The sequence below is a fragment of the Pimephales promelas genome, chromosome 18, assembly GCF_988280905.1.
Source record: "Pimephales promelas chromosome 18, fPimPro1.hap1.1, whole genome shotgun sequence".
NCBI classification, from domain to species: Eukaryota; Metazoa; Chordata; class Actinopteri; order Cypriniformes; family Leuciscidae; genus Pimephales; species Pimephales promelas.
Genome location: NC_142786.1, coordinates 18,936,928 through 18,949,896, shown reverse-complemented (window position 1 = coordinate 18,949,896; position 12,969 = coordinate 18,936,928). Strand labels below are relative to the sequence as shown.

The window sequence follows — 12,969 nt, the reverse complement described above, 5'->3', positions numbered from 1 at the left end:
TTCCCAAAACTCTGGATTCTGATAGAGGGGCATGAGACTTAGACCTGAGTGCAAAAATGGAGGCTCTAGCCCCTTCCAGAGCTGAGATATCGAAACTCAAAAATTCGGCCCGAATTTTTATATATCCTAACCCTAAACTCTGGATTCTGATAGAGGGCCATGAGCAGAGCCGGCTGCAGAAACAAACCAATGGACGGGCATTTAATATTGTAGGGGGGGGCCTAATTATGACATCCAATACATTTTTCTATAGGACAAAAACCAACTATTACGCCGATTTCAAGTACCAGGCGTAATTTGCGGGTGGGATATGTCCCCACCGTCGATATTGTACCCACCACTTTTGAAACATTCCGGCACGAATGTACCAATACAAATAAACAAAACATCTTCAGTTAACTAGCAGAGCATTCGTTTCGTTCGTTTCTAGCGCTGAAATGTGTTTTTAAAATCAACTGTTCAAATTAATGCTCGTTGCCGCTGGCGCGGATAGGCTAATGTGTTTTTTTTTTCTGGCTTACGCACAGTCTTCACTCGGACGCGCAATCCGTTGTGGAGAGACTCTATTCATTACGGTGAAATTAAAACACAAGATGTTCTGAAGATGTTTTGTCTGTGCCTGATATACAACCACTGATAAACATAATCAGTTTTGATGGAAAAAAAATGTTATTAGAACGGATTAGAACCCAGAATCTCTGGCACGCTTGGCAAAAGTTCTACCCCTGGACCATTATTTACATTCACGTTTAATACAAATATAAAGGCGTAATTGAACGACCACATAAACCTAAATCAATAACTATTTAAATCGATTAAAGGATATCGTAATGTTATTGTACATATCTGTTTTATGATAGCATTGTGTCAGGGCTGGTGCAACTTAAGAAGAGTAATAAAAATAACTGGCCCACTCATGTTCTTAATACAGCTGAAGTCGACGTTTTTGGGAGTGGAATCTCCGCATGAGTTATTCAATACATTATTTTTGTTTTTAAAATAAATTTCTTTTTAAAATTTATTAATTGCAAATTGCATGGAGAAGGGGGCACAGGCACTCGGTAGGCCCGCCCATAGCGCCGGGTATGATTTAAACAGATGAGTTATAAAAAAATTCACTTCCCTCACAGTTGTCATGAAGGGCAAAAATAGCTATATAGACCAAAACCACTTTTTGTACCAGGCTGTAAATGGATTTTTTTTTACAGTAAAGTTGGGCATTTTAACATGAAGGTCTATGGGATTGACTCTCTTTTGCGGCCAGTCGATGAACTGCAGGTTAATTCACATTTTAGTCACACGGAAATTCCAGTGCAATTTAGAGTGGAAACGAAGGTGCAAGAGAAGTAAACAAACGCTTGACTGAAATATGCATCATTTGACTCTAGAGGACAATTTACCGCAAGCCTGTCATCTCTCCCCTCTTCTTGACTCTATAACTGCTTTGCTGTGAGAGTCCATGGCCCCCGAGGGCCCTCAGATGTGTGAAGCCATCCAAAGGTCCACTGTAGTTGAGGCGCCGTCAACTCATCCGGGCAGGAGCTCTGATTGAACACTTCTCTAACTGTTAATAAATTCCTGTCACACCCCATTAAGATGGCCTTGGAGAGATGGCTGCTCTCATTTATTCTCCACCACTCTCTTATTCTCCACCACTCTCTCTCCTCTCCCCCTTTTCAATGTTTTTTTTAATACCCTGTTAATTACCCCGTCTGTCCTCTTTATTCAAATGAGAAAGTGAGAAATGTGTGAGGAGAATGATTGTAATTTCGAATAGGCCTCTCAGAAGGCAGATACCGTGAGCGTAATCAACAACGGTACAGCGTTTACTGTTATCTCTGGAGCCGTGTGTGTGTGTGTGTGTGTGGAGCTGTGCTCTGATAAACAAGCACACTGCAACTGTAATGAGGCTGGTTCAGAGGAGACAGAGCAGACAGACACACACACACACACGCGTACACATCCTCCATTAGAGCAGGTTTGCCGGCCGGAGTTGTTTTAATTGGTGCTCGTGGGGTCAGAGTGGAATCCCAGCATGCTTTGGGATTGGGAAAAGTGACATGCAAAAAAAATGGAAACCTTTTGCTGCGGTTCATTGCATTTCAGGTGCGGGTTGTTTTCCTATTAGCACTTTGCACGAGTGCACGAATAATCCGATTTTTTTTTTTTTTTTTTTTTTTTTTAATGCAGTGGTTGTGTTAACCAAATGAAAGTCAGTCAGGGTCTGGAAGTTTCTCAGTCTAATGATAGTTTAAACCAGTGTGGTGAGATACTATTATGGTTGTTATTAATAGTTTCATTTTAGTTCATGTTTTAGCTATTACAATGTTTCTGGCAGTTTTTGCACTACCCTTCAAAAGTTCGGGGTCATTAGATTTTCTCAACAATATGCATTTTCTTGTACATCCAAAATATTTTTTCAATGTAAATCAGCTGTTTTCTATGTGAATATATAATAAAGAGTAATATATTATGATTATAGGTAATATATGAATATATTATGATATTTATGATTATTATCAAAACAGCTGCTTCATATTTTTGTGAAAACCAGGATCAACTGGTTAACTTGCACTGAGAATGAACAATACGTCTACAGCGTTAAATAAGGAAGGAATAATTGACGACAGACCCTTGAATGGCCTGAAGTCAATTATTCCGCTTATACTACAGCTACCACACCTCAAAACATTGTTCAGATGATGCATATCAAGACGTTTGTCAAGTTTTTGTCATCTTGTGTGTAGGACTAATTTCTTACGCCTGTAATCCCATGCTTCCATTGCTAATTCCAAAACGTCATTTTAGAGGTAGTAATGGAGGTTTAAGCCACTGATAGCCGACTAATGATGAGGGGGACACTTACGACTCGCTGAAATATTCAAAGACCGACTGTTTCCATCGACTGCAGCAGGTCTTAAACACCAACTGTAAACACAGACAATATTATTATTTATTTATTAATTAAATTCGTTTTAATTTTTTAATCCTTTTAACAAGTAGGCCTATCAATAATTATTCATTTGTTATATTATCTGGAATAATTAAGAAAATCTGTGCAGCAGGACTATTCATTTGTTTATATAGCCTATTCAGTTTAATTTTCTATGTAGCCGATTATATAATCAGACTACATAATTTATGTATTAAAATTAAACTGTATATGTCCATTGATTGTGAAGTTAGACATCGAAAATGGCAGATTGGGCGCATGGGGCTGCATGTTTTTTCTTGTTATGAATTGTATCCTATTTTCCGTTATCGTTAACTACGCGCAGTGATATGGAACTGTAATACGGTCAAACCTACCTGAAACTACTTTAGCCATGCGTTTCCCTGGAAATAACCACACCTTTAGAACGTTCTCAACCAATCAGAATCAAGCATTCAACAGCCCTGTAGGATAATCTTATTTAATATTAATTTTAACATTTACTAATACATTATTTAAATCAAAGGTTGTATTAGTTAACATTAGTTAATGTACTGTGAACTAACATGAACAAACAATGAAAAGCTGGATTTTTATTAACTAACATTAACAAAGACTAATAAATACTGTAACAAATATATTGTTAGTTAATATATATGAACTAATGTTAACAAATGGACCTTACAAGCTCTCAGCCGTAAACAGAAACAGAGACTGTGTAAAATGTTAAAGTTCTCTCAACACCAGGCCGCTGTTGATCTGCTGGTTACTGTTACTCAGTGTACAGTGTGTGTATCAAACCTTCATGGGCGTTCCCTGCCCACTCCAGAAACACACACACACACACACACACACACACATACACATACACGTCTGCTGAATTAGCATAAACCGATCTACTTGCAAATGATCTGCTTTGCTTTTCTCAAATGCCTCATTATTTTGGTTCCACTAGAGCACTTCATAAACAAGAACCTAAACTCAATTAAACACACAATGTTCAGGTTGAGAAGTTTGAGGTTTGGATTTTGGGATAAACAGTGTGTGTGACTGGGATGAGTGGGAGTGGAAGAAGGATTGATGGAGAAACAAAGCAGATGTCGGAGGAGGGAGAGGGAGAAGGAAAGAAAGAAGGAAAAAAAGTGCAGGGGACACATCGTGGAGTGCAGGGGACACATCGCGCAGTGCAGGGGACGCATCGCATAAGGGCAGTGGACGCATCGCATAAACGGCTCTTGAACATACTTTATCAGTAGAAAAATAAATAAATAAACAAGAAAGAATTATGCAATAATTTAAGACATTTCTTAAACCGAACCTTTCTGGCATGAAGATGTCTTTCAAATTGAGCCCTAATACGACATTTTTGTTTCTTTCAATTTTTTGGATAATTTTGCTTGTTAATTAACATACATTCAGGCACAGGTGTGTATTTTTGAAAAATTATTTTACAATTTCACCTCATTTCCTTTAATAAATCTATTTTACACTCGTTCACACAATAGTTCCTCTCAGCGCCTGTTGGGCAGAAATGTCCTCATTGAAACCCATAAACCGGCAATATTTCATCCCAGGGCCATTTAATTATACCATGATGCAATGTTTGTTAATATGCTTTCATTCTGTTGGCAAGGTTTCAAAATTAAACTTTATGTTCCCTTTTTTACCAGATGGTGCCATTTTCTCAGGTTTGGCCATTAAAGCAAATACTCGCTATATAATACTTTATTATTTTTTTCCTGCTTCTATTATAGAGCCTATTATATGCATTATGCAATATAGCTGTGTGGGTGTTTAGTGTGGATGTCACCATAAAACTCTGTGTGTGTGTGTGTGTACTGTTTTGTGCAGTAAGGTTATAGATATCTACATTACCATTCAAAGATGTTCTATTAATACTTGTATTCTACAATACCAGGGTATCCAGGAAACATGATTTTGATCAGGTCAATTCATACAATCCCAGCTCTGCCGACGCTCAGGCTTAATGAATCTCCGATTTCAGCTGGTGCTCGACTGGTCTGAGATCAGGAGTCAGTGTTTCCACTAAAACAAGCCAAAGTCGCTTGATATTCCCACAATGAGCATTCATCATCTCCCTGCGTTGTCCCTGTGGAAGTGGCCGATTCATTCCCGAGCTGTAGACTGTGGCTATATTGGGATACAGATGGTCAGCAATAACGCTCACACACTACAGCAGCTTAAATGGAGCACTGGGGGTAAAGTGTGCCGAGTAAACAGCTCCTGCGCTGTGATATTACCAGAGATGTTGAAGCGCATTATTCTCCCTGAAGCTCCAGATGCACAGCACTGTTATAAAGACAGTCAGTTTGAATGACATTTCCCTCTTTAACAAGCTGTTTCTGGCCAGAGTGTGTGTCGTGTTTCTGTGGTGTGTGTCCAGTTCAACACTACAGTCAAAGACCTTGTGTCAACTTGACTTGCATATTCACTGAAAACATGTTTATTTCCTTCATCACAGAAACTCAAACAGAAGAACCAGCAACTGAAGATGATCATGGACCAGCTCAGAAACCTCATCTGGGAGATCAACTCCATGCTGGCTGTCAGGAGCTGAAACACACACACACGCACACACACACACACACACACACACTCTCTCACACACACTTGCACAAACACACACTTCTCTCTCTCTCTCTCTCTCTCTCTCTCTCTCGCACGTGCACACACACACTCAACTCACCCATACATCTCTCTCTCATACACATACTCACTCTCACATACACACACTCTCTCTCTCACACACACTCAACTCACCCATACATCTCTCTCTCATACACTCACAAACATCCTCTAACTCACACACACATGCTGCTCACACACACACACACACACACACACACACACACACACACTCAACTCACCCATAAATCTCTCTCTCATACACTCTCACTAACATCCTCTAACTCACACACATGCTCACACAGTCTCTCTCTCTCTCTCACACACACACACTCAACTCACCCGAACTCACACTCGCACAAACACCCTTTCACTCACACACATACCGTCTCTCTCACCCACACAAACACACTCCCCTCTCTCTCTCTCTCTCGCGCACACACACACACACACTCACACATACTCAACTCACCATCTCACTCTCATACACTCTCACTCACACACTTGCACAAACTCACACACCCACTCAAACACACTCTCTCTCGCACACACACACACACACACACACACACACATACTCAACTCACTATCTCACTCTCATACACTCTCACTCACACACACCCACTCAAACACACTCTCTCTCTCTCACACACACACACACACTCTCTCACACATTCTCAAACCACTCACTCACTCACTCACTCTCTCTCTCTCACACACGCACACACACACACACAGTGTTGTACATGCGTTCAGGTCCTCTTTGGAAGTTGGGATGTACGAGTTGGAAGTTGTTTTTAGCTTTATGTTTTTAATTTATGAAGCCACTGTAAACTTTATCATTACATCATTATAATACAATGCAGGCAATCAGCTTAATTTACATTAAATAAAGCCTGACTGTGGAATGACACTTCCAACTCGTACAGAAAATCCCGAGCCTCCCACTCGTAAATACGAACTTTCCGACGCGGCTTGAACGCACCGATAATCAGCGCTGGTGTTTCCAGAGGCAAGACAGATTGTGGAGGAGCAGCGAGACACAAAATTGATAGAAGGAAGGAAGGAAGCGGACGGAGAAAATCTGCTACATTCATAACACACGCTTGAACTCACATCCGCTTCTGCCTGGGATTCAATTTTCAACCTGATGAACATGAGGAGGTCTGAGCGGGCGCTCGTTCACTCAGATGTGCTTCAAATGAACCTTTTACGCAAGTGTAATCCTCATATTTTGCATGAGTGATAGCTCCCATTTACTTTTAATCTCTATGTTTCTCAATCATAACTTGCAGAAAATATTGTGTGGAACATTGCATAGCATATTAGCGTGGTGTTAATATATCTACATAAAACCAACGCACGTCTCGACTGACTCCTTTGTGTAACGTGTCCCAAAAAGCACAGAAATAAATGATTTCAAATGATTGATAAATGATAAGATTAGATATTAAAGCATCCTCAAAAATCACAATATGAGAAAGTATTTACAATCACCATGAACGGTTCGATAAACAGTAAAAAGTGGTGACCTGAAATTACAACTTTGTAAATCACTCAGGTTGTTTTGATTCAGCAATATAATAATAATAATGTGGAGGTACACTGATAGGAAAAAAAAGGTAACACTTTATAATAACTACACCCTAATAATCATTAGTTAAGCATGAGTAAACCATTAATTCATCATTCATAAAGCATTAATAAGCAGTTCATAAATACAGCTATAAATGCTTTCTTCTTGATTTAAAAGCATATCTATTATTTGTTTAATAATTGTATTTTCATCCTTTATTAATGATCAATGTATCCTTTCTAAATGAAGAATTGCATTTTTTACGAACCAGTTATTTAAGAGTTGTCCGTGGTTCATACGATTACGAGTAAGTAAATGATTAATAAACTATTTAAATGTACATTCATACATCTTATTATTCAGACATATAGTGATGGTTACTTAATGTGTTAATAAATTCTTAATTAATTAAGGGTTAATTTGGGTAGTTATAAAGCATTTAGTAGTGGTCAGTTAACTATGTTCGTGAGCTCATCTAAAGTGAGGACTAGTCATGCCTTGTAAAGCATTTTTAAAGGCTGTTAAATATTTCTATGTTCTGTATAACTGCGTTGTGTTTGTTACATTTTACTGTTTAGAAGATTGACGAGTCTTTAAATCACCTTTATAAATGCTTTACAAAGCATGAATAGTCCTCACTTTAGATTAGGTCACAAAAATAGTTAACTAACCACTACTAAATGCTTTATAACTACCTGTATTTACTACATTTACTTACACTTTCTCAGTGATCTTATGAATGACTGACAACTGGTTTGTAAATAATGCTATACTTCATTTAGAAATTATTAATTGATCATTAACAAAGTATGAAAATACACTCATTAAACGCATTATAGATATGCTTATAAATCAAGAAAAAAACATGTATAGCTGTATTTATAAACTGCATATTAATGTCTATTAAGGTTTTATAAATGATGAATTAACTGTTTACTCATGCTTAACTAATGATTAATAGTGTGCAGTTATTATAAAGTGTTACCAAAAAAAAAATCATATTTCCACTCCCCTCTATGAATATTAACACGCAAGTCACATCATTATAGCATCAAATATGACTTTATTCATTTTCTTACAAATCATTCATACAAAATTGGCATTCTGCAATTTCTTTATTACCTCTATAAAAAGTCATCTGTTAATTACTGGGATGACGGGTCAGGACAGGAGGGAGCAAAACAAAAATAAACGGAACAAAAATAACCCAAAACAAACCAGGATTTCCTCATAAATAGTCTAAAGTGGTCATGCAAGTCCGGTTATCAGCCTATCGCAGTCGAATCCTTATTAGTGTCGGACGTTATTCAGGGGACTCACTCCAATCAAAAGGCACAATCAGGGAGAGATCAGTGACATCTGAGCATCAATCCATATTGCTTATTGATAATCACAAGTAGGTTAAAGTTAGTATGCAAATTGATCGAGACAGGATGCAAACAAACAGAAAAGTGACTCCGCTAAAGCAACTTAATACAGGGAATTGCATGAGTTTGCCAAGATTCTTTGGTGATCTTGCATGTGTCGTAGCAGCAGCATTCAACCGGCCGATTGCAAATGAATGGCTTTGTCACGTTAAGCGGGGTAATTAAAACAACACTCAATCAGTGTGTCCACTGTGCGCGGATCACACACACACCCTGATGACGGAGTTGGCGAGGGCACAGAGACGGTGAGATGCACATATTAAATCAAAACAGACATTTATGCCCCTAAAACCATCTCAAGCATATATAATGTAGATCCAGCCGTATACAGTCACGCTTATGCACGTTAATTCTGTGATATGGCATTAGATAATTTTTAAAAAATTGGTTCGCTGAACTTAAAACTCAACCAGATGTGGGCCTTGTGTGTTAAAACACATCAAATGCAACCGTTAAAGAGGGCAATTACACTAGAAGCTTTCAGGGACTTTGAAATTCACATACTTCAAGCAAGCTCCGAAACACCAATTTCAGGCCACAATCAGGATTTTCACTTGGTTTGGATATCAAAATACAACGCAAAACAGCTCGGGTTTCTAAACGACATTCAGTGTCAGATATGCGTTTGAATGACGTAGTGTAGCTACAAATATATCAGCGCCAACCGTATTCTTGATAGTGCGAAGGGAAAGCGGGAAAAGGCTTTGGCTCACAGCTGGCACATTGTAAGTCCAGTCACCTTCACAAAAGGCCACTAAAGCTCAGCTCTCCTTCAAGTCATCAGACATTCAAGCTCTGGGAACGACACACGCACGCTCCCTTGATATGAACGGACATCACATAAATTATCCGGCGTCTGTGAGTGAGTTTGACACGCGAACAGGAGGACGAGTGCCATTGAACTTTGACGGACAGCTCATTTTTCAGCGGGACAGGGAAGATAAAGGAGGAGAGAGACGTCTCACTTACACTACCGACCCGAGTCCTTATGATGCAGACCTGTCTAGAAAGTTTTAGTAACACAGATGGTGTTTTGCACTGTAAGCTCTGCCTTTGTTTCCGTGCTCATTTACCATGAGCAACTTTTTATTCCCCAAGTCTGGCTGAGAGGATTTGGGGAATTCTAATTAATATATATTAAAAAAAAAATGGATTTGCATGAATTAATTAGATAGGGAGGGTTTGACAAGCCACTTTAGGAAACTCATTAGTCTTGGCACTGTTTTAAAATAATAAAAGCAATCAAATACTGCAGGGTTTGGGGGATCTGAGCACTCTCTTTCTTCCGCGTTTGTGAACTTTTCACCCGCATTGAATCGATATGAAGCCTTTTGAAAATTAAAAAGCTCTACACTGCAAAAAAAATAAAGTCTTGATTTTCATTTAAAATATCAAAACGCTCTTAAATCAAGATTATTTATTTGAGAAGCGAGATGAGATTAAAGGGTTAGTTCACCCAAAAATGAAAATTAAGTCATTAATTACTCACCCCCATGCTGTACCAACCCCGTAAGACCTTCGTTCATCTTCGGAACACAAATGAAGATATTTTTGATTAAATTTGAGAGCTGGATCAGTCCTAGATAGACTGCCTAAGGGACTGCCTCTTGACGGCCCAGAAAGTCAATGAAGAATATATTTAAATATTCCATGTGACTACAGTGGCTCAACTATAAGTTTATCAAGCGACGAGAATACTTTTTGTGCGAAAAAACAAACAAAAATAACGACTTTATTCGACTATTCCTTTTCTTCCTTGTTGGCCTGAAACGAGACTTCAAGACGATTTCCACGACGCATGCGCGAGAATTGCGATCTCCTTTAACTACTTCAGTTCAGTTCTCGCGCATGCGTCGTGGAAATCTAAGGAAGTCTCGTTTCAGGCCAACAAGGAAGAAAAGGAATAGTCGAATAAAGTTGTTATTTTTGTTTGTTTTTTCGCACAAAAAGTATTCTCGTCGCTTGATAAACTTATAGTTGAGCCACTGTAGTCACATGGAATATTTAAACATTTTCTTCATTGACTTTCTGGGCCGTCAAGAGGCATTCCCTTAGGAGCCAATGTGGTAGTTATACAGCTCTCAAATTTAATCAAAAATATCTTCATTTGTGTTCCGAAGATGAACGAAGGTCTTACGGGGTTGGTACAGCATGGGGGTGAGTAATTAATGACTTAATTTTCATTTTTGGGTGAACTAACCCTTTAAGTCAAAAATCAATCGTGAAAAAGAATTAAGTGCTTAAAACAAGGACACATGAGTGTAGTCAGAAACAATCCTCATTCACAGGAAAAGCAATGATTTTTCTGACTCCATTGACATATTTATTCTTGTTTTAAGCACAAACTCAAATTTCCTTGAGAATCAACATGACTTCAAATAAGTAAAATGAAGTGCTTAAAACATCACCTTGGTTTCCCTATGAATAAGGATTTCTGACTTCTTTTAAGCACAAACTCACCTTTATTATTTTAAGTCATGTTGCTTCATAAGTGAATGCATCTTGATTTAAGAATTTCTAGATATTTGTGCTGTAAAGCGACTTTTTTTTGCAGTGCAACACCTCAAAAACGTGTAAATAAAGCACACAATTCGCACAACTCACTTTCCTCCAAAACCTGGGAAAACAAACGGATTGGGAGATGTATCCAGATGCGTGTTGGTTTGGAAGTGCTAACGCGATGATGCATCCCTCCTGTCGTCGCTCGTGTGCTGGGAAACATCAGTTCGTCGACCCTGAAACAAACCCAAACCCTGGCAGGAGTTGGAAGCGTGTCAGGTGTGGGTGTCGTCCTGCAGTGTGTGTCCTTTGCTCGTGTGCTGAAGGGAAAGTGGACCTGTGGGCTCCGGAGAGTCTCTCGCGGCCCCCTGGTGAATGTCCATCGAGGGCCGCCAGTCGGGTCAGAGCCGCTCGATCTCCCTGTATTTCTTGCGGAGGATGGAGACCTGGTCCTTGAACAGAACCGGGTCCAGTCTCATTTGGGAGTGGACCAGTGGCATGCCGCCAAACCAGCTGGCGAACTTGTTCATGCAGGTCTGGCGCTGGGCGAAGTGGTCCGGGTCGGCCCAGCGCGAGGCTCGAGATGACTGAGGAGCACACACACACAACGTCAGACATGGATACAGATCATTTACACTGAGCTTCAAACGTCTGGGATCGGTAGAAGTCTCTTCTGCTCACCGAAGCTACATTTTTTTGATTAAAGATACAATAATATTGTTGACAATTTAAAATAACTGGTTTGAATTTTAATGTAATTTATTCCTGTGAATTTTCAGCATCATTACTCCAGTCTTCAGTGTCACATGATCCTTCAGAAATCACTCTAATATGATGATTTGCTCAAGAAACATTTATGATTATTATCAATGTTGAAAACATTGTCAAAGTTATCAAAGATTTTATTCCTCAGGATTCTTTGATGAATGGAAGTTCGAAATATAATCTTTTGTAACATTATACATTATCAATTTAATTCAAGTATTGATTAATACCCCCCTAATACAAAAGCTTTCTATTTCAGATAAATGCTGTTCTTCTGAACGTCTATTCATCAAATAATCCTGAAATAAAATGTAAATAATAGTTTTTAACATTGTTAGTAATAATAAAGCATCAGATCATCATATTAGAGTGATGTCTGAAGGATCATGTGACACTGAAGATTGGAGTAATGATGATGAAAATTCACAGGAATAAATTACACTTCACTGTATATTCACATAGAAAACTGATGATTTACATTGTAATATTTCACAATATTACTGGTTTTTTTTGTATTTTAATCAGATAAATGCAGCCTTGGTGAGCAGAAGAAACTTATTTTAAAAACATAAATCTTACCGATCCAGAACTTTTCTGTAGTGCAGGTTTATTCATCTACTAGGGGTGTAACCGTACACTATATGATGATAATAATGATAGCAATATTATATCTTAGAATTAAGTAGAGATTAATGTTCTCCCATTCTAATCTATTTACTTCATTGAATGGTACAAAACTTGGGATCTGTTTTGGCACTTGCTGTAAAACACATAAAATCCTAAACATGATTCGAAAAGGTTAACGGCCCCCCAAAAAAGTCACACTTGTATTGTTTGTGGTTAAAAATGAGCACTATGGAAATTAATGGGAGACAGAAAGCTCATTTTTGGAGAAATCAACCTCAAATTTGAAACTCAACTTATTTAGATTTATGACTTTGATTTTCACATAGTTTTAGAGGAAAAGTGTTTTGTAAAATAATATGCATCACAGCAATAAGTGAAAAATTTTAAAGTTAATTTTTTTAAATTTCATTTTCAGGTCTATGCTCAAAAAGTGAATTTTAAGTGCTGGATAAATATAATTGAATACCATAAAATTCCCTAAGAGCAAAAATTAATAA

At 38.3% G+C, this 12,969-nt stretch overlaps 2 protein-coding genes across 2 annotated transcripts in view; one reads left to right on the top strand and one right to left on the bottom strand.

The window, feature by feature from the left end:
- med30 (mediator complex subunit 30) overlaps nucleotides 1–6,947 on the top strand; it is a 78,436-nt gene extending 71,489 nt beyond the window's left edge. The window contains exon 5 of the mRNA XM_089122958.1: nucleotides 5,415–6,947. Within this exon, the coding sequence (XP_088979084.1) occupies nucleotides 5,415–5,510 (96 nt within the window). The 3' untranslated portion in view covers nucleotides 5,511–6,947. The remainder of the gene's footprint in view (nucleotides 1–5,414) is intronic.
- A 3,797-nt stretch (nucleotides 6,948–10,744) lies between these two features.
- The window catches only part of ext1b (exostosin glycosyltransferase 1b), a 113,570-nt gene continuing 111,345 nt past the window's right edge, over nucleotides 10,745–12,969 (bottom strand). The window contains exon 11 of the mRNA XM_089122956.1: nucleotides 10,745–11,667. Within this exon, the coding sequence (XP_088979082.1) occupies nucleotides 11,482–11,667 (186 nt within the window). The 3' untranslated portion in view covers nucleotides 10,745–11,481. The remainder of the gene's footprint in view (nucleotides 11,668–12,969) is intronic.